This window comes from Pelodiscus sinensis, chromosome 6 (genome assembly GCF_049634645.1).
Source record: "Pelodiscus sinensis isolate JC-2024 chromosome 6, ASM4963464v1, whole genome shotgun sequence".
NCBI classification, from domain to species: Eukaryota; Metazoa; Chordata; order Testudines; family Trionychidae; genus Pelodiscus; species Pelodiscus sinensis.
The window spans coordinates 106,171,031-106,193,989 of NC_134716.1; the positions used below are offsets into that span (position 1 = coordinate 106,171,031).

A 22,959-nucleotide genomic window follows, 5' to 3' on the forward strand; every position below is an offset into this window, starting at 1 on the left:
AGGCACACGCAGGAGTAAGGGCTCTTGGGTGAGGCCAGGGATTAGGGGTTCATGTTGTGGAAGGGGGCTCTAGGATGACACAAAGGGTTGGAGTACAAGGGGATTAGGGCTCTGGGTTGGGGGTGCAGGTTCTGGTGGGAGCCAGGGATGAGGGGTTTTGGATGGGGTTGCAGGTTTTTTGGGGGGCAGTACTGGGGCAGGATTTGTAGCATAGGTTTATCACACGTGGCTCTCGATCAGTGGTGTAGCAAAGCTTAGGCAGGCTCCCTCCTTGTCCTAGCTCTGTGCTGTACCCTGGAAGTGGCCAGCAGGTCCAGTACCTGGGCTGGGGCGGGCTGGGGAGAATCCAAACTTAATTCAAGTCTCCCCCGGCCACAGCTTCCAAACACAGGATTTTGCATGACTGTTCATCTTTCAGGTGCACTGCCAAAGCAGCATCATTCTATAGACAAGAGAGTGCCTCTTCATCTACATACACTGTAGCCTCGTTAAAAGTGCATTGAGTTAGAGACCATCAGTTCTGGTCTTCCTACAAAGTAGGAATAAGACCCTCCGGAAAAGGGCACTTTTTCCAGAGGATCGGGGCCAGTGTAGACGCTCTTTTCCGGCATTTTTAAAAGCCGGAAAAAAGCGGCGGACATTTTTATTTAAATGCCGCGGGGGATATTTAAATCCCCCGTGGATTTCCCTACGACGACTAGTGAAATTTACATGCCCCTTCCGGAAAAGGGGCCAGTGTAGACGTAGCCCAAGAGTATAAAAAGTGGAAAAAATTCAAGGCTCCTTTACATTGCCAGAGTTGTATAAAGCACTGTTTTTCAAACTTGGGGTCACAGGCCCACTCAGAGAAGTCTCTGGCAGGTCCATAAAGCTTTGTTTATTCAAGTGTCTATAGCCACGGCGCCTCGCAATTCCCACTGGCTGTAGTTCACCATTTCCAGCCCAGGCCCATGACCCAAGTTCTTTAATGGTGGTGTAAAAGACAGTCTCTACTGTGCCATCTATCCATTTGCTTCTGTTAAAGGTTTCCTGCAGAAAAATTAGACTTATATTGGTTTTTATTTCTTTTCTTTTCTTTAAATCATCATGTGGAATACATTAGAAATGCAGGTATCTGTCTTGGCAATAAGGTTCTATGTTGAATGATATCACATGAGTGGAGATATCAGAAGAGAACAGATAAACAGAGTTTTGTTCATAGAATTCTCATTAAAGTCAAGGACTATAAAATGGGCTTTTTTATTGTAATACAGCATCACTGATGACTTTTAATTTCATTATAAATTCAAAACTCATTGAAGGAAATGTGTTTTGTGCCATTCCTCACCGTGTATGTATAAATACAGGGCCAGATTCTGGAAATCACCCCAGGTTATGTGTGTCCCCACAATCTAGATCGTGAACATCTCCTCTCTTAGGGCATCACATCGTTCACAATAATCTACTTTCAGGTGTCAGGGTCCATGGGGGAGCACACATAACATTCAAATAGCACTGTTTACTTACTACTTTTAGGAAATAATTAACCATTATCGATCCCATTTGCATCATACAAATATCGGAAAACATGGAAAGGAAGAGAAGCTAGTTAAAATGGTGATTGAGAAGAAACTAGTTAAAATGGTGATTGATAATAGTTGAAGGCAACATATTAGAAATGGTCCTAAACCTTAACACTCCAAAGTTCTGGAATGGTAGGATATAGTACAGTTCTCATTGAAATGATTGCTAAAGCTCCTGTTGGCTTTAAAGGGAACACAGCCAAATCTCTCAGACTGATTACAGCAGGTACGTTTACCATGAATACAGATCTACCCTATGATGGGCTGTATGCGCCCCATCCCTATGTGAGGCAAACAGAGTGTAAATATATCCATTGAGTAGGAAAATGAAAACTTGCCCTTAAAGACTGTCTTGAGTTTCCAGATCAGGAGAGAAGAGCTGGCAGCTGTGGCTTGTTGGGATGTAAAACTGACGTGGTCTGGGGAAAGCAAAAAAAGAGTTGGAGTTAGCTTCTCCAAGCAAGGAAATGGGACAGAAAACGGCCCAGCTCAATGCTTTGTCCATATCCCCCCAAACATGCACATAACTTCAGTGATGTCCACAGATTACATGTTATAATGGGAACTCTGGACAGTCTTCTGACTGCTGAATGGTTATTTGCCCCAATGTCATAAAAGCCTAGGACTGGAAGGGACCTTGAGAGCTCATCTAGTCTATTCCCTGCATTCATGGCAGGACCAAACACCATCTAGAAACCATCCCTGACAGATATCATTCCTTCCCTTTTCCTCACAATCTTTCTGCTGTCATTGTTCTCCCACTTCTGTCCTTCTATCTCCTCTGTGGTGTTCCTTCCTTTCTCTCTCCCATCCCTTTCTTTTATTTACTGTGGTTGCCTGTCAGTTCTCTTCTCCCCTTCAATATTATATAATATTTCTATCCCCCTCAATACTGCGTAATATTTCTATGATGCAATGTGTATTTAGCAATGAAATAAAACAAAAGCAATAGAACGAGCAAGCTGTGTGCTAGGTCACTCAGATCCCTTTGCCTTTCACCCACCCTTTTGTTTGTTTTTTGTCTTTTTGACTGCAAAAGCCAAAACAGCTTTCAAGCGGGCCTCTTTAGCTTGTGTTTGTATGACACCTGGTTTATTCAGGCCCCAATCCTAGCTGAAGCCTTAGAAGCTATTGAAATATTCATAATAATGATCAAGCAGTAAGAAGAGCGAGAGGGGAAGAGAGTGAAAATGACAAGAAAACAACTGAGCAATAGAGCACACACTGTCTGAATTTAACCTTTGTTACACCCTGTTGATTTAGAGTAGCACAGATATAACTGAGGGCAAATTTGGCCAACTAACTTTCAGCAATACAGAAGAGAACATAGAAACTACAGGCCAAGGACGGTCATTGACATTCTGGGGTTATTACATTTGTTCCTGGGTGAAAATCCCTTTCTAATGGTAGATGAGTGGCAGTTCACTTTCATTTACATATACCATTTGGAGTCAATGATATTACACAGGAGTATAATATAGATGGCAGAATTTGGCCAAAAATGTCTTAGGGGCAGATCCTGCAAAGCAAGAGTAACATCAATTAGGGTAATAATCAAAGGGGAGGAAGAAAATATTATTGCTGCAGAAAAAATAAAAGTATAAAATACAATTGGCACTATCTGGATAATCTAGTAAATACGTCATTCTCCTTTGATAAAGACCAATGTCCCATCTCCCACATGCAGCCTGAAATATATTCATTCAGTTTATCAGATATGACATTAATGCAAATTGGGTTAAAGATTACTATATTTCTAATTAACCACAAAGACATTTCATCATGATCTGATGACAATACCGAAGAGCAGAAACAAATTGGTAGTTTATATTCCTAGGGATGCAATGTCTAAACCAGGGGTTCCCAAACTTTTTGACACGGGGACCAGTAAATTCATTCACGAGCTTTTGGAGGACTGGTAACATTCATTTCCATATTTGCATATTCATTAAGCAAATGATGAATATTCAAATAAGTTGTTTCTGGTCCTCCCAAAGCCCCCAGTGCCAGCATTAGCAAAGCTTTTGATACAATCACCCACAATATTCTTGCCAGCAAGTTAAGGGAATATGTATTGGATAAATGGACTGTAAGGGTGTGTCTATGGAGCCGTGTAGATGAGGCTCATAGGCAGAGGGAAATGAAGCCGCGATTTAAATATTTGCTGCTTCATTTAAATTTAAATGGCTGCCGCACTCTGCTGATCAGCTGATGATCAGCTGTTTGTCGGCAGATCGCAGCAGTCTGGACGCGCTGCGGTCGACAAGGAAGCCTTTGTCGACTGGCGCAGGTAAATCTGGTTTCACGAGGCATACCTGTTTCAGGAATTCAGTGAGTCAATGTTAGTCTGCACTGTCCTTGCAGAACTCAGACTTGGTACTATAGAAGCACCTAATTGCTAAGATATTTCTTCTACATGTGCTTATACATAAGGGAGAGTTCCTAAATGACATGAGAATTAACTTAGATCCCATGTTTATCCAAATATTTAGCGCTCTCTCTCATGGTTACATTGTAAATTGGTGACTGCTGACTCCCATAAATTCCTGCTTTGACTATAAAATTATATACTATCACAGGCCACACCGTGTTTGCCATAAACAGCAACTCTCTTTGTCTTTAGCTGCTAGTTCTTTGTTCTACTGAATAGAACAGATAGCACCTTCGTGCCATAAAAATTAATCTTCTATTTTACTTTAATCTTAGCGACCAGTTAAATGCCTCTAGGATTCATTGTTTTATCAAACCCTCTAATCTGGCTGCACTGTAGGGAAAGGTACTAGTACAGAGAACCCTGCACAGATACAAAATTTGTATCCACATTCATATCTGCAAAAATGAGCTGCGGATACCCATGGATATAAAGCGGACATCTGTGGACTCTACTAATACACAACTTGTGTAAAAGCCTTACAGAAAAGTAATCTGTGGGCTTGTGGGATCACATAAGCAAATACTGTGTAAACTATAGAGCAGCAAGGCTGACAGCCACTGCGGACCTCAGGGTGTGTGTGTGGGGAGGCAGCTCTGTGCCCCTGAAAGGGATGGAGTCGGGCAGCCAGCTCTCAGTTCCACCTAGATTGATGTCCCCCCCCCAGTCCTCAGAGTCACATGGCATGGCGGAATGGTGCTCTGACACTGTGGCAGTGATTCAAAGGGTCCCAGAGCTCCAGCCACCACTGCTGCTAATGTGGCAATGGTGGAGGCTGGAGCCTCAGGGCCCTTTGAATTGCCCTCTCCCCCATCAGCATGCTTGCAATAGGACCAAATCTTTCAGCCTTTACTTACCACAGCAGTCATTTGTCATAGAAGTAGTTTCTTTGGGCCATTCAGTGGTGATACGTAGTCTGGTGTGAGTCAGACTCTCTTAAACTTGGTTAGATTCCCTGAGACCTGCTTATAACCACTTACCAACGTGTGAGGGAGTCCAAATTACTGTAACTTACATTTTTTGCTGGCAACTTGGAATGTAGGTTCCAGCAGTGTATGGCTATTTTAACTGTCACTTTCTTATTACCCCCTGCTAGTTACTTGCCTGCCGCATTACTTTCTTCTGGCCCCATAACAGGCATGTTACATCAGTTTAGATTTCCTTACGCTCAGGGTACGTCTACGCTGCATGCTTATTTCAAAATAAGCTATTCTGGAGGAAATACTCCAAAATTGCTTATTTCAAAATAGCACAAAATTAGTCAGAGGCAGGCCACCCTCATGTGGATGTGCTACCTCAATTGAGAGCCCCAGGAGGCACTGGGGAGTAATTACTTAGAATAGCCCTAGGGAGGAGCAATTTCGAAAAAGCAGCAGTAGAGCGTCCACACTACTGCTATTCCAAAATAGCTATTTGGGAATAGATATTATTCCTCATGGAATGAGGTTTACAGAAGTCATAATAAGCTGTCATTTCAAATGTATTTTGAAATAATGGAATTGCTGTGTAGAGACACTCATTGTTATTTTGGAATAATGACTATTATTCTGAAATAATGCTGCTGTGTAGCCGTACCCTCAAAGACTCAAAGTTAGAATCAGTGAGACAAGTTCTGAGATGATGGGAAGCAAGGTGTAAATTACTTGTAAGCATAAGGGGTCTTGGTGTGTGTGACGGGGCAGTGCCCGAGCCCTGCACGGACAGAGCGCCATCCCTGGCGTGCTGGGGAGAGGTGGCAGCTCCGCCCCGGCTTCTGCCCTGTGTGGCTTGTTCTGCCGCGGGCGGGGCCGAGTGTGAGCTCACGCGAACAGCGCCCGGCCGCACCATCGCAGCCCCGGTCAGGCTGAGAGGCCGGGACTCCAACTCGGCCCTGCCGCGCCGGGCAGCGCAGGCGCCCGGCGGGCCGACCCCTGCCGGCAGAGGAGGCAGCCCCGCCCCACCGCGGGAGACGTCATCATGGCGGGACGCTCAAAGGGAGCGCCACCGCTGGAGCAAGGGGAGAGGAGCCGCCGGATGGAGGGCGGCCAGGCGGACGCATCTCGGGCCCCGGCTCCGGAGACCCAGGAGACCCCGCCGCCACAGCGACGCGACGAGGGAGGTAGGAAGCGACCCAGAGCAGGGTACAGGAACCTGGGGGGTTGGTGTTTTAAGGGGACCCTATCCTCCACCAACCAGGACTGGGGGGGTTGCATCCCCCAGACCTTAGGGCCCTGGGTCGGGGCTCGGAGTGAGGGCGGGCCCGAGCCCCTCTAACTTCCCCCGCCGGCGCAGATGCCAGTGAGTCAACGCTAATTGTAGACCGACCCTGCCGGACTCGGGGCAGGACACCGGGGGTGTATGGAGCATCAAGGACGGAGACCTCGAGTGAGGGAGGACGGAGGGGCAGGACAGCGGCCCGCACGGTGGTCGCCGTGGTGCCACGCCCCTCCACAGTGTAACATACATGTTGTAGGGACTGGAAGGAATATTGAAGTGAGGTTCTTTCTAGATTTCTTTAGATGTTTATTTGTAATTGGCCATTGATTTTAATTGTGCTATCTGCATGAAAAATACTTTCATGAGTAAGAGTTGCAGAATTATGCCCATAATGATTCTGAATATTTTCAATTTTTTGTAACATGCATGCATTCTATAATGTTCTAAAAGTGACTGAAATGAAAAAAATGTATAATTGGAGTGATGTATTTCTGGATTGGTTGGAGTTGGCACACTTTTCTTACTCAGCTGAGCAAAGTTGAGAAGTATGTTGATATATTTCCCTAATTGAATGAAGAACATTTTTTTTCCTTTTAATAAAAAAATGACCACTAGAAATCTTTGCAAAAATACAACATGAAATCATGCAGTTTTCTCTATGTTGTGCTTGGAACTGCATTTCTTTTGATGAATGGAAGATATTTTAAACTTTCATCAAATCACTCACACACACACACACACACACACACACACACACACACACACACACACACTTACCCTCACAAATCTTCTGTTACTTGCTAATTTGTTCTACTATTGTCAGTAAAACAAGGCAATCAGAGTTTATATACGAAGCTGTTCTGCCTATGAGGATTCAATGACTAAAAAAACCACAGAATCTTCTGAAACCATTCCCTATCCCCTTTTGGGAAAGTGTGATACAAAGCAACTCTGTCGTCATTCACTGCCCACCCCATTATGTTAATCCTTCTGGCTTTACATATCTCCTCCCAAAGACCAGCCTCTGTTAAGGACTCTACACTTAGCTGTCAGAGATTGTAAAACAAGAGCGTGCTGAGTAAATGCTTACTTTGCTTCATCTACAACATTTTGTGCCATGGAGCAGTGCTCTTTGAATCTGGTGTAACTGCTTTAACAAGGTATTATCTTGAGTTTCTGCATTAGAAGCTCTTTCAACAGAAGACTGCAAAACAGGAATTGGTTGCATTTGGACAGCTATTTGGAAAACATAGTTTCTATGCAGCATTTTAAACCACTGAAATTAGATGTGAGGGTTTTTTTGTTTTGTTTTAATCTTCAAAAGAAGAGCTGGTGAGACTAAAGCACAAGTTCTGGGCCAGATGAATTGAAGCTTATGTGTATTTTTTTAACTGTGAGATATAAGTATGAGACATCAGCAAGTTCCTGCTAGTGAAATAAATGCATTATATGCAGGGCTAAGACCTTCATGTACAAGTAATAATATTACAGTCAGCTCTGCGCACCATATGAAGGATAAATCTCACCTCATCAAAAGAAGAGGATGTCCCAGTGATATTTGGACCATGAACCAAGCTACTGGTACCAGTACTCACTTGCAAAACCAAACCATCAGTAGGTTCCACAGCTCGGGTAACAGTGAATTAAACTGCACCAACGAATGCAACACGGGTAGGTTTTGTATGACTAATGTTTTTTTACTTGTGCTCCCACAGTAAATATATTTTTGGTGAATGGGATAGTGTTAGGTATAGAGGCCAAACTCTGTTCCCGGTTATACGTGTGCAATCCCAGTAATATTAATGGTGTTGCAATGGTATAAATTAAGACAGAATTTGGCATGAAATGTGTTTTCATCCTAAATTCTTAAAATGATGATTCTACCAATGTATCCCCACAAGCATCTTTGTGTGCTTCCTGCTGAGTTAAAAAAAGCCTGCATGTGCAAGTGTTACATTTTGATATTTTAGAGTGGTCTAGATTTTGCTATAAATTTAAACTCCAGTCAGTCTTTTTTTGCTCCTAAGGCTGCTGAGTTCTGTGTCACTAGAACTTTTGCAGCTTTCAAAGGACTGGCCTAGCGCAGCTTGTGGAAGTGGCACTCACGGTCCTGGCTGCACTAATTTAATGCTATGGCCTCCTATGTTAAGCACTTTGGCAACGAGAGCAAGGCTGGCTCACTTGGGCACACCAAAGAGCCCCATAATTACACACCCAGACAAAAGAAATCACAGCTTTTTGAAGGAGCAGGAAGAGAAAGCATTTGAAAGTGATTCATCTGAAATTATTAACAGCAGCTCAAAAGGAGGAAGGACGCTATCAGGAAACATTTTCTGGATTACTGACCAATAAAATAAATCTGTGGGTGATAGTACAAACTGTTGCTAAACTGAGAGCTAGTCTACTGTACTGAGAATGGTGCTGGGAATGAGGCATTTCTGAGGTGTAATCCTGGTTATGACACTGATTTAATTTATAGTTCTGGGCAAAGTACTTAGGCCCAAATCCAGTAAGACATTTAAGCAGGTGCTTAACATTCAATATGAGTAGTCCCATTTATTCATGTTTAAAATTAAGTATGTACTTACTTGCTTTGCTGGATCAAGGCCTTAACTTCTATGTATGTTTCTCCAAAGTAAAGTGAGGAAACTAATATTTAACTAGGTTAGCTCATTGGGATGCTGCGATGTTGAATATTTGTATTATGCTTTACAGATATTAACTGTATGCTAATTATGATGACCCTTCCTAAGATGACTGCTGCATGGGCTGAAGTGTTAGGTTATATATAATAATAGTGAACATCGGGATGTCAAGGAGTTCTAGTGTTTATTAAGCAATTCTTTGCTCTTGGCACAGTCTCACTCATTTAGTGGCACAGTTACTGCTGGCATCACAGCTCTGCTTAAATTACTTTATTGTGATGTGACTTCCAAAAATACTTACAACCCCGCTTGTTTAAAAGGAGGCCGGATATTTTTCACAAATTGTAGTCTTTGAAGTTTTAAAAAGTCTTTATTAAGCTTTATTTAATGTCCACATTATGGTTTGAACTGTGCTAGCCACTGCTATGTACCTAATGTATTTATATGCTGTATTTGTAAACATCATGGGGAGCAGGCTTGTAGCCAAGTTATTATGACCAATGTGAACAAGGATATTTTTAGAAAAAACCTCTCATAGATCCATGCTATAAAAGCATGCTCTAGGCATGGAGTAATAAAAAGCAACGTTCGAGTAACTCGCTCTCAACACAGATGTTGTTTGAACCTTACAGCAACAAGAGTTGTGGCTAGTACAGTATTAATGCAAGGGTGAATATAGCCTAACCAAGAAATGGCCCAATACTACAAAGTCATTACATGATTGACAGTAGTGGGGTTATTCCTGTGAGTACAAACTAATTGTGTGATGAAGGAGTTGCAGGCTTGGGCCCTAATAACATAGGGAAGATATTACAAAAAGGTGATGCTAAGAAGCATTAATTGGCTTTAGTTAGCTGGATGTGCTCTGTCCTTTTCCTTTTTCCTAAATACAACAGAAATGGAATCTGTTTCCTGAACAAGCTTGAATCATTGTTGGTCTGAGAGAGGCTGTTGGGGCTCTGTAACTCCCCATCTCATTCCAGTCACAACTTTTCCAACAAGTTGTATTGATATCATGCTATTTGAAACTTAGGATGACAGTGTATTTTTGCCTTTATGTAGTGTCTTTCATCAGCACATTGTTTGGTACATGAATTTCTAAATGAAATATAGGTTTTGTCTATACTGCAATAAAACACTAGTGGTTAGCCTCTGTCAGCTGATTTGGACATATGAGGCTTGGCTATGGAGCTATAAATTGCAGTGTAGATGTTTGGGGTCAGACTGGAGTCTGAGCTCTGGAACTTTCCACCCGCAAAGTCTCAGAGACCAGGCACCAGCCTGACCCTGAATGTTTGCACTGGAATTTTACAGGAATTTTACAGCCCTGTAGCCCAAGCCTCAGTCACCTGACACAGGCCAGCTGTGGGTGTTTAATTGAAGTGTAGACAAGTGCAATTGGTACTAGAGCTGATTAAAACCTGAAATTTCTGTTCTGCTGCAAATTCCAAAACTTCAAAATTTTCTGTCATCCCAGTTTCAATAGAAATGTCTAGACTGCAGGCTTCTTTTGAAAGAAGCTTTTCTGGAAGAGATCTTCTGAAAGAGAGCATCCACACTGCCAAAGTGCGTCAAAAAAGCGATCTGCTTTTTTAAAAGATAGCATCCACACTGAATGGACGCTATATCACATTTAAGCTGTGATTACTATGGACGGAGTGGTCACCAGGGCACTTGTGCTTTTTCCTCTTTCCTCTTCTTTCGAAAAAACTCCCTTTTCCATGTCCACACGCCTTTTTCTGAAAGATCTCTTTCCGAAAGGCGTTCTTCCTCATAGAATGAGGTTTACCAATGTCGGAAAAAACCCCTGCGTTCTTTCGATTTTCTTTCGAAAGAATGCAATAGCAGTGTGGACGTAGGTGAAGTTTTTCAGGAAAACAGCCATTTTTCAAAAAAAACAACAACAAAACCCTGCAGTCTAGACATACCTAGACACTTCTACTGAGCTTGTGAAATCTGACAGAATCACAGTTTGATGATGTGGTATTCCTGAAAGATAGTCACTTTTAGGACTGTAGAGACAAATTTACCTCCAGTCTAATATTCTAGTCTGTTTTTCACAATTTTGCCTGTTTTTCACAATTTTGCCTTTTTTGTGGCTGATAAAGGGAATATAGTAGATGTAGCACATTTCAGTTTTAAGAAAGCATTTATTTGACTCACAAAATCTTAATAGAAAATATATTTATCTAAGAGAGATGCTATCATGTGGATTTAAGACTGGCTATGTACCAAGTAGGGGGACTATTTTAGTTTTCCTGGACGTGATCCTTTAGGGTTCTGAGGACTTTCAACTCCTTTTAAATTTGAAGCCAGTACAGTAAAGGACATTGAGGCCAAGATTTTTAAACTTTAGAGTCTAAATATAGGGTCGCGTGTACATATTTCCAGGTTTCTAAATTGCTGGCCTGGTTTTCATAAATTCTGAATAATCAGCAGTTTCCAGTGACTTCATTGGGAATTCCTGGCTGCTCAGAACTTAAAAATCAGGCTTGTTATTTAGGAACATACATAGGAATTTAGGAGCCTATTTACAGACTATTGTTTTTTGAAAGTTTTTATCTAAAAGTCTTGCAGGAGGTGCCCAGCATTTATAGATTGGACTCTTAAATTACTGTTTTTCCTGCATCCTTAAATTTGTCTCATGTAATGTTCCTCACTTGAGTTTTGGCAGTGAAAGCTAGGAGTATGCATTTCAAAGCCGAGATCTTGGCTGAAATCCTTTTTGTACACCCATTTGCCTGTGAGCTAACTATGATTTTATATTGTGATGTTTCATCAGATCTATAAAATGTAAACCATACTTCGCCTGCATGTTTTGGCAAGTCCTGTTTTTAGCCATAAGGCTTCTCTGATTTTTGGCTGCAGTGTATCTATGGGAATATAGACAGTTGTTGCTTTGTATCTAAAAGTAATGTTCTAAGAAGCAGTTTTAGAACTGAAAATAAGTTTATGTAAAAAAGCATCAGACTAGTTTTGTGCTAATATGTGGATTCTGATCTTGCTAAGGGAGTTATGTTTTTTCTGATCATAGACAATAGTGAACTATGTTTTGATGTGGAATTTAAAGGAGAATGGAAATATCAGTACACAATTTAACTCTGATGTGTGCTCTTCTGGGGCAAATGTAAAGCCAAAAACTCAGCTAGTGTAAAATTAATGTTGTGACTCTGACTGGAGCTATGCTGATTTATAGTAGATTAGAAACTGTCCTGTATTTTAGACTATATGAGTTTTATTCTGTCCCTAACAATAATAGCTTTTGAACATCACACATGACAATAATATTGTAATGATTTCAAATGTGATTCATTATTCTAAACTTTATACATTTTAATAAATGGTAGGGCAAACCTGTAGGGTTGACAGCTCTCCCGCTTACCCTGGAGTCTCCTGGAATCACGCCTTGTCTTGTGGGGGAGCTTTCATTCAAACTGGGAAATTTTGGATGCTAACTGTCCAGCATTGCAGCAGAGCAAAGGCAAACTCCCTTACCTGCTTTCACTCTGCACAACTCCTGGAAGTGGCCAGCACCCTCCCTGCAGCCCCTCCAGGGGCAGAGAGTCTCTGGCTAAGTCTACACTGGCATGATTTGCGCAAGAACTCTTTTTTGGAAGAGTTCTTTTGCAAAAACTCTTCCAGAAGAGAGCGTCTACACTGGCATGTGCCTTTGCGCAAGAGATGTGCTTTTGCACAAGAGCATCTATGCCAGTGTAGACACTCTCTTGCACAAGAAAGCTCTGATGGCCATTTTAACCATAAGACTTTCTTGCACAAGAAATTCATGTTGCCTGTCTACACTGGCCTCTTGCGCAAGAAAAGTTGCGCAAGATGGCTTATTCCTGAGTGGGAGCATCATAGTTCTTGCACAAGAAGCACTGATTTCATACATTAGAACGTCAGTGTTCTTGTGCAAGAACTCGCAGCCAGTGTAGACAGGCAGCAAGTTTTGGCGCAAAAGCAGTTGCTTTTGTGTAAGATTGCACCGATGTAGATACAGCCTCTATGTACTGCCTCCATCCAGAGCTCCAGCTCCACAGCCCCCTTTGGCCAGAAACTGCAGACAAGGGGAGCTGTGGTGCAGTGCCTGTGGGGATTGGCATGTGGAGACCCTTTCCCCCTCCCCACACCTATGAGAAGCTGCTGCCAGAGGGATATACCTTGGGAGCCACCCTGGCTGGGGTAAATACCAGCCCTCTGGCCCCCTCCAACTCCCCAATCCACTGGTCCAGCACACATACCGCACTTCCTCCCAGAGCCCAACCCTACACTCCTCCCACGTCCAAATTCCCTCCCAGGACCCAAGCCTGCACTCATCTCATGTCCAAACTCTTGCTCTGAGTCTGCACCCTACACCCCAATCCTCTTCCCAAGCCCAGATTCCACTCCTCTTGCAGCCAAATTCTCTCCCAAAGCAGGGTTGCCAACCATCAGTAAATTTACAGACAGTCCATAAAAAATTAGCCAAAATTGGACATGTCCGTCCAGTCCGTAAAAAATGTAGGTGTCTGTAAATTTCGTAAAAGTGCAATACAAATTCAAAAAACAGCAATTATTCTATAGCAATTAAATTTCGTCTGTGCTGCTTCAGCCATTTTACTGCGGAGCAGCAGAAATCGGATGTTTTAGTTTAGTGTTCGGATGCACAATCACAAAATGGAAAACTTCCAGGACCATGACTAACTAAAATTATGAAAGTGAGTTAAATAGCATGTTGTTCTAGTGATGTATGAATGACAACGATTACTTTTCACTTTTGACCATTTATGTCATCTTAATATAGTATAAAAATGATGTCTGTAAAAAAATTTGTCTGTCCATAAATTTTTCCCATTTTGTCCGTAAATGAAATTTCTGTGGGTTGGCAACCATGTCTCAGAGCCCACCTTCCTGCACCCCAACTCCCTGGCCCAGCATGGTGAAAGTGAGTGAGGGTGGGAGAAAGCTAGTGACAGACGCAGGGAGGATGGAGTGAGCAGGGGTGAGGCCTCAGAGAAGGGGCTGGACAGAGGGCAGAGCAAAGATCTTTGGGTTTGCACAATTGAACAATTGGCAACTCTACAAACCTGCTTGCCTGTCTATTTGTCTCATGTGAGTGTGTGTCCATCATTGTAATAGCCAAGTACCTTTGAAGAAATTATCACCAAAATCACGAGTGAGGAATCTGATTTTTCTCTTTCCTTCTCCTAAGACAGTCACAAGAAATGCTAAATAGTATATTACTTGAAACAATACATCTATAGAATATTAGCATTAAAACTTCTACAAAACATGCCATATATATTCTAATTTTATTTACTGAATATCGTTTCCTGGGAGTTAGAAAACATAAATCCCAAACCTGTTTTAAAATAGCTATACCTTTCATTCAGGTTTGTGTTCAGCAGAGTGTTTATCTTTTGGCGGTTTGTTTAAGAGGGTAAACAATCAAATTATTCTAACTAGGTTTTGTGGTTTAAAAGTAACCCATTAAGGTGAATATAGTTTTATGTCTCCAGAATGTTGACATTGTTTCTGTCTGCAAACTCAGCAAAATGGAAATACACTGACATCAAGAATAAAACTTCCTTCATGGTTTTACAGGAGGACACATGTAGGAGTCTATTTACTTTTAGAAAAATGTGGACAAGGCCATATCATATTGTACTTAACAGTATACTACATACTACCATACTACACAGCACTGATAGGCCTAATTTGGTTCAGACAATTTTCTGGTAATAATGGCTGTGGTTTGATGCTAAAAGTGGCAAACAAAAAGGCCTCACTGCTGTAAGCTTCTTCTTTTAGAAAACATTTAAACTAATCCTGATTTTTTTCCCTAAAGATTCATCATACAATTAAATCATTTTTACACTACTTCATTTAAGTGTTGCAGTATTAATTTCTGCAAACAATAAAAAAGATTAGTGAAAATCATACAGTACAAGTAGAGTGCAGAAGCTTGCGAATTTCTATACAACCTTGTACCAAGAAACATAAGGGTGGAAATTATACTCACAAATATTGATATTCTAATTTAATAGTTTCCGTATTTTAAAAAATTGAGCATTCCGCATTTCACTGAGCTCTTATAAAGTCCAAAATTTGGAATGAGAGAGAATAAAAATCCAAAGATGTCAGGTAGTAGGATTCCACTAATTTGTAAAGAACCATATCACAAAACATGTACAACAAAGTTTCTACTCTCAGTTTTGCTAGACAAAATATGTTTCGGCTGGTGGAATCTCCATCCCTCAAAGTTTTTAAGTCCCGGCTTGATAAAGCTCTGTCTAGGATGATTTAGTTGGGATTGGTCCTGCTTTTAGTAGTGGGCTTGACTTGACCTCATGAGATCTCTTTCAGTCCTATGATTCTGTGATTCCAATATAGAATCTATGATTCTATGCATCTATATTGGCCATTTTAAGGCTCTTGATTTGTGAACTAAGTGAAAGATAACAGTGAAAATTTGAGGCACTTGCCTTACAGCAGGCCAGTAGCACAACATCAGCAAAACAGCCTGAAAAACACTGGCTGCTATATGGGGAAACTTAAAATACATCTTTTTCTTGTTTAAGCTTAATTTTGAATATTGAATTCACTCAGTAAGACAGAGCTACTCAACTTTGGAAGCCCCAATGGCCACAGTGATACTCATAGCACATGTCGAGGGCCGCAACTAAAGTGTGGTTGTATAGACATGCAAATATATATGCAAATAGCTTCTTTCACACTGACGGGCATGAACACAAAGATTAAGGCAAGACTATACAACATACAGGCCCCATTTAAGTCAGTTCTGCTGACATTAATAAAATGCAATATTTACTTGATTTCCACCCAAAGGACAGCACTTTTAATGAGCAGTGACAATCTAGGAATTTAACTACTAAAACACATATCAACAGAAGACCACTATATTGACTACTTTTTTGTTTTGGCTCCCACCCGAGAGATGCATGTTGAGTCCTGCATAAACCCAAACCGCACCGCAGGCCACAAACAAACAGGCCACGTGGTGAGTAGCCCTGCTGTACGGTGTAGTTATTATCTAGCATTAATGCTTACTTTCCTGGAAGATTACTAATTACCACTGACATTTTACTTTCTTCAAATTTGACTAGCTGATTTCTGAATAATATTTGTCATATGAGCTATATAAAAGCTAGGTGTTGGTATCTGCCTAGTAACGTCAGCTAGGCTATTGTGGTCAGTACGTGATGTCATATTTTTGGAACAATGTGGACAACTTGGAGAAAGTTCAGAGAAAAGCAACAGAAATGATTTAAAGGTGTAGAAAGCATGACCAAGGAGGGAAAGTTGAAAGAATTGGGGTTTTGGGTTTCATAGAATCATAGAGCTGGAAGGACCTCAGAAGGTCATCAAGTCCAGCCCCCTGCTCTAGGCAGAACCAATCCCAGCTAAATCAACCCAGCCAGAGCTTTGTCAAGCTGATACTTAAACACCTCTAGGGATAGAGACTCCATTACTTCCCTAGGTAACCCATTCCAGTGCTTCACCACTCTCCTAGTGAAATAGTTTTTCCTAATATCCAACCTGGACCTCTCCCACCGCAACTTGAGACTATTGCTCCTTGTTCTACCATCTGTCACTACTGAGAACAGCCTTTCTCCATCCTCTTTGGAACCTCCCTTCAGGAGGTTGAAGGCTGCTATTAAATCTCCCCTCACTCTTTGCTTCTGCAGGCTAAACAGACCCAACTCCCTCAGCCTCTCCTCGTAGGTCATATGCTCCAGACCCCTAATCATTTTGGTTGCCCTCCGCTGGACCCTCTCCAATGCGTCCAAATCCTTTTTGTAGTGGGGGGCCCAGAACTGGACACAATACTCCAGATGTGGCCTCACCAGAGCCGAATAAAGGGGAATAATCACATCTCTGGGTCTGCTGGCAATACTATTCTTAATGCAACCTAATATGCCATTAGCCTTTTTGGCTACAAGGGCACACTGTTGACTAATATCCGGCTTCTCATCCACTGTAACCTCCAGGTCCTTTTCTGCAGAATTGCTACTTAGCCGGTTGGTCCCCAGCCTGTAACAATGCTTGGGATTCTTCCATCTCAAGTGCAGGACTCTACATTTGTCCTTGTTGAACCTCATCAGATTTCTTGCAGCCCAATCCTCCAATTTGTCTAAGTCACTCTGGCCCCTATCTCTGCCCTCAAGCATATCTACCTCTCCCCTTAGCTTAGTGTCATCTGCAAACTTGCTGAGGGTGCAATCCATCCCCTCATCCAGGTCATTAATAAAGATATTGAACAAAACCGATCCTAGAACTGAACCTTGGGGCACTCCGCTAGAAACCGACCGCCATCCAGACACCGAGCTGTTGATCACTACCCACAGGGCCCGGCCTTCTAGCCATCTTTCTATCCATCTTACCATCCATGTATCCAATCCACATTCCCTTAACTTGCTGGAAAGAATATTGTGGGAGACAGTATCAAAAGCCTTGCTAAAGTCAAAGAATATCACATCCACTGACTTTCCCACATTCACAGAGCCAGTTACCTCATCATAGAAGCTAATCAGATTGGTCAGGCACAACTTGCCCTTTGTGAATCCAGGCTGACTATTCCTGATCACTTTCCTCTCTTCCAAGTGCCTCAAAATTGATTCCTTAAGGATCCCTTTTATGAATTTACAGGAACTGAGGTAACCTTCTTCCCTTTTTTGAAGATGGGAACATTTGCCTTTTTCCAATCATCCGGGATTTCTCCCGATCTCCATGACTTTTCAAAGATAATGGCCAAGGCTCCTCAATGATAATTACCAACTCCCTCAGTACCCTCGGATGCATTAAGTCCGGACCCATGGATTTGTGTACGTTTAGCTTTTCTAAATAATTCCTAACCTGTTCTTTACCCACCAAGGGCTGTCCATCTTCATCCCATCTTGCATCACTTAGCGCATTAGTCTGGGAGCCAACCTTGTCCATGAAGACAGAGGCAAAGAAAGCATTGAGTACTTCAGCTTTCCCTACATCGTCTGTCACTAAGTTACCTCCTTCATCCAGTAGAGGCCCCACACCTTCTCTGATCACCTTCTTCTTGTTAACATGCCTGTAGAAACCTTTCTTGTTATCCTTCACATCTTTTGCCAGTCGCAATTCCAGTTGAGCTTTCGCCTTCCTTATACCCCCCCAGCATTCTCGAGCTATACATTTATATCCCTTCCTGGTCATTCGTCGAAGTTTCTACTTTTTGTAAGCTTTCTTTTTGTGCTTAAGTTCACCAAGGATTTCCCCTATAAGCCAATCTGGTCTCCTGCCATGTTTGCTTCTCTAGTCAGGTTTCTTTAGTCAGGAAAAGCGGAGACTTAAAGGTGACACACTAACAGTTTTCAAGTACACAAAAGGTTGTTAAAAGAGGAAGGGAAAAATAGGACAAGAAGTAATGTGCTTAAACTGAAGGGATGTTTAGGTCGGACATTAGGAAAAACTTTCTGTCAGGGAAGTTAAGTACCGGAATAAATTGTCAAGGGAGTTTGTGAAATCCCTGTCATTGACGTTTTTTAAGTGCAGACTAAATATCTGTCAGGGTTGGTTCTGATAATACTTAGTCCTGCCTTGAGTCCAGGGGATTGGATTAGAAGAGGACCCTTTTTGTAGGGTTGCCAATTTTGGTTGGATATATGCCTAGGGATTTGTTCACTTGACTTAATCTTTAATTCTTGGACATTCCAGGCCAATCCTGAATGGTTGGCTATCCTAAATTTTACGACAGTGATTCTGTTAGAATTAACTGGCTTCTTGATTTTCTAATGAAACATTAGCAAGAGTGATAGATTAGAACGGAATACAGAACTCTGTATGAGAAAATCAATTATTTACTTTCTTAATATGAGAGAGATAGGACCAGGGAAGCAATATCTTTTATTGGACTAATTTCTGTTGGGCAAAGAGACAAGCTGTAAAGTTTCACAGAGCTCTTCTTTAGTTTGAAACATGCCTCTTTGACCCACAGAAGTTAGTCCAATAAATGATATTACCTCACACACTTTGTCTGTCTAAAATTCTAGTCCCAAAATGGCTACAACACTCCCTTTATCCTAAGGCACTCAGCATTGATTAATTACAAAGTTGGCAAGAAAATTACAGATTTTCAACTACCCAGTAAAACAGAGTTGACCTTATTAAATGGAGGTGCCTAAATTTAGGAATCTTTATCCATGTAAAAATTGGCTTGGTTTTTAGAATTGTTGGGCATTCACAGCTACTACTGAAGTCGGTGGGAGTGACTAGAGTAGAATATACAAGAGATACAGGCATTTTTGTTTAGGTGTATTAATGCATATTAAGGTACCTAACTTGAAATATCCACATTTGAAACTGGTGGCTATACACGTCTATAATTACCCCACGGCTACGTCTAGACTACATCCCTTTTTCGTAAAAGGGATGTAAATTAGACATATCGCAATTGCTACTGAAGCAGGGATTTAAATCTCATAGAGGGATAAGGGATCTTTCGGAAAAGGCTTTATTTTCCGCAAGATCAACGTCTAGACTGGTGCTTTTTTCCGGCAAAGCTCCTTGCCGAAAAAAAGCAGCAGCCATATTTATGCTAATGAAGCAGGGGAGATTTAAATCCCTGCTTCATTAGCAATTGCGATACGTCTAATTTACATCCCTTTTACGAAAAAGGGATGTAGTCTAGACGTAGCCCATATATTTTTAAAATGTTCTCAGATGCCTACAAAAATGTGAAACCAAGAACACCGAAGGCAGAACAATTATTTTTATATTTTAAAATGCAAAGAAAATGACTTAATTTTGCAGACTACAAAGAGGAAACAGTTTGTAACTGTTGTCTTGTCTCCATGAATCCACCTCTCATCCTTTTTAGGTTGAGAAGGGGATGTCTGAAGCTAAGGCACTGTCCTTAGAGACCACAGATTATTTACCTGTCCTCAGGAAAATATGCAACATTAAACCTAAACCAGCCAAAAACTACCTTACATTTAAAAAAAAAGCAAAAACCAAGAAGCCAAAAAACTTCAACTTTGAGAAACCATAAAATCAACAGAATTAAAAGTAAACCTTACCATTTTGTACTGCGGACTGAAAGTACCACACACCTAGTTCGGTAAACAGACTTTTTCACAGTATAGGCAAAGTTAATGTAAACAAATTTTATATCCTGGATTCAGCTATATCCTTGCTTGTCTTTCTTTTTAATGCTTTTTGTGCTCTTTCAGCATCCAGCAATCATGCTTTTCCAAGTCTGATTTTCTTTTCTCCCCACATCAGATATTAAAAACATGATCTCCATTTATGCATGTGCAGTTGATAGAGCCTATTACCTGAGCACAGAGGTGACTGTGCTTAAAAAATACAGCAATACTCGTACAATAAGCGCAAGACCAAGTTGAAGTCTCTTTGTACCATAATTACTATATCATCCAACATTTCCCAGCATCCTTTTTCATCATCCTGTTTTGGATGGTTTGTTTAAGGAAGTAAAAGCCACAGAGATGTTTTCATAATGTACCCTACATTTCCTTTTTAACATTTCAGGGCTTTCCAGATGTGGCCAATTAAATTACTTTGATTTAAAAAACATGAATAAGATTGTATCTTGCACAATCCTTCATCAAAAGTGGGACCCTTTCAAAACTGCCAGAGGGGAAAATATTTCTGAGACCCATACATACAGTCTCAGCTCTAGTAGTCCACTTTTGTGTACATGCGTGGACCTTTGTGACTTCAAATATTTTGCTTTCCTCTTTATGTACAGAAACTCTACACACCTGCACACGTTTTAGAACTGAGATCTGAATCCTTCACATCTAAGGGAGAGCAGAATAAATATCAGATCCAGAGTTTCAATTCTTCACATGTAAGTAAGTTATTGGAACCATGCCTTGCCATATAGATGATTCACAAATGAGACAATTTGGCAAATCTAATGCTTGCTGAAGGGCATGGGATTATTCTACAGGTCTCAAGGTGAGAGATAGCAGGCCAGGTCCTTTGTAATTCAGCAGCTTCAGGGCACTTGAAAGGCAAAAGGAGTCCAATCTGTAAGGATTATTTATGGGCAGGCACTCCTCTTGGCTGAAAGTGGTGGATTATTCCAGTCCTAGCATTCAGAGGCAACTTCTTTGGCAGGCATCAGTGGTGACTTTTTTCAACAGTTTCCTTCACCCAAAAGTAGCTGAACAGCTCAAGACTGGAGCAACCCAGTTTTATCCAGTCACTCATTAGTTTGTATCTGTCTGTGTGTCATCCTCCCTGTAATGAGGAGGCGGTGCTGCCCAATCCTACCCCTCCTGTTTCCTGGCTCTGTGTATATGTCTGTGGCTGCTGCTGCTAATGACAAAGGGCCACTTCTTCCTTGGGACACTGTGCCAGTTTGTATGCCCCCTGCTAATGGTAAACAAACAAAGAAGCTGTCCCTCTCCTCCCTCTTCCTTGCCCATCATGCAGCAGCCCTGACAGCATCAACTTTGCTCAGCAATGCAAAACCCACAGTCATATGAGTGTACAAATTCCCCAATAGCACTGGTCTTGCAGCACTGATTAGTTAGGCCTACAGTACATCACTCATTCCTAGGAGAATGGATGAACAAGAATTTTATTTAAACATGCTCGAAGGTTTTTAAATGTTTCTTAGAATTTGAAACATAGGATAATTTTACAAAGATTATTTTAAAAACATTATGAAGATTTATTACTAATGGAAAAAAGGCTACAGGAAAAAAGCAGAGTGGCCTTAACACCCACACTACTCACACTACAGGGCTTTCCCCTGATTTTGGTAGCAGCAGCATAGATCCTTGAAAATGACATGACTTGATCCAAGTGGTATTAGTAACTTCTCATTAAATGCTCTGAGAATACTCTTTCCTCGAGTTCAAGTGGAGTTAATGGTGATTATATTTTCTAGAACAGAATACACCTATTAATGTCTAATGAGCACCATAATATCCTAGCTCCACAATTTCCTGCCATAAATCAACAAATTGTAAATTTTCTTCAGCAATCCCAGTTTACAAATGTAATTAAGAAAGAAGTTAATAATAGTGTTCTGGCAAAGGGCTTCCTAACCTCTTGCAGCCTTCTATCTCCTGCCAGGCTGACTCAGTGAAAGTTGATGTGGCCTCAGTGGGTTTCTCTAATTCTTTGCTAATGCTATGTGCTCCAGGCTTTAAAATGGTAAATGTACAGTATCTTTAAAATATTGTGCTGGATTTTACATTTTAAGAGGTAATTTGAAGTGTCCTTTAGTATTTAAGCTTGAACCTTAATAACTGGGGGGAGGGAGGGAGAAAATAGCTGTATTTAATAAATACACATCACAACTAATTAAAATGTCATATTGGCAATTACTTGTTAATACTGTTCTATATACCGTACACTGAAATGTAAGTATAACATTTATATTCAAGTCAATTTATTTTATAATTATATAGTACAAATGAGAAATAAGCTTTTTTCAGTAATAGGGTGCTGATACACCTTTTTGTATTTTATGTCTGATTTTTGTAAGCAAGTGGTGAAACTTGAGATACACAACACACATTGGGTGCCTAAAAGGAGTACAGTAGTCTTGAAAAACTGAGAGCTGCTGGATTATATGTAATATTCCCCCTCTGCTGGACGGAATTGGAATTGCTCAACTAAATGCTACAGCAAATGCCCATTGCTGCTATCAGCTAATAGAGATTTTCCTTTAGCTAAAGTTGTAGGGCATTGTGGTTGGGGAGCCAAAGCTCTCACTGTGAATGACTAATATAGTGGCAACCATGACATCCTTGGTGATCACAGAATTGTTAACATTTCATTGCCAGAAATACTGATGTGGCTAAATTCAGCTCTTGAGTAAGCAGGTGTAAATAAGAGTCAGGACTGCCAAAATATTTGTAAATTACTTTGAAATTTTAAAAAACTGTAAAAAATTAAGTTACAGGGGTGATTAATTGGTATAATGATTACCTTGTTTCTAAACTACTACCAGTGCATTTCAGTTGTTGATAATCAGTTGCATGTTTTTTGCGCCTGGGTTCTATAAACAATACTTGTTTACATGGGTAATTTAACAGTTGTTGAAACATTTGTATTACTAATGTTAAGTTCTAATGGAGGATTGGCCAAACTTATTGCCCCTCCGAGCTGCATA

General features: G+C 41.1%; 1 protein-coding gene across 3 annotated transcripts in view; it reads left to right on the forward strand.

Moving 5' to 3' along the window:
- Nucleotides 1-7,216: 7,216 nt before the first annotated feature.
- The window catches only part of RANBP3L (RAN binding protein 3 like), a 51,020-nt gene continuing 35,277 nt past the window's right edge, over nt 7,217-22,959 (forward strand). Inside the window, exon 1 of one of the 3 annotated variants that reach the window (XM_075932535.1) lies at nt 7,217-7,860. In XM_075932535.1, coding sequence (XP_075788650.1) covers nt 7,596-7,860 — 265 coding nt within the window. In that variant the 5' untranslated portion in view covers nt 7,217-7,595. The remainder of the gene's footprint in view (nt 7,861-22,959) is intronic. The other 2 variants (XM_075932536.1, XM_006116755.4) reach the window with 2 other exon arrangements.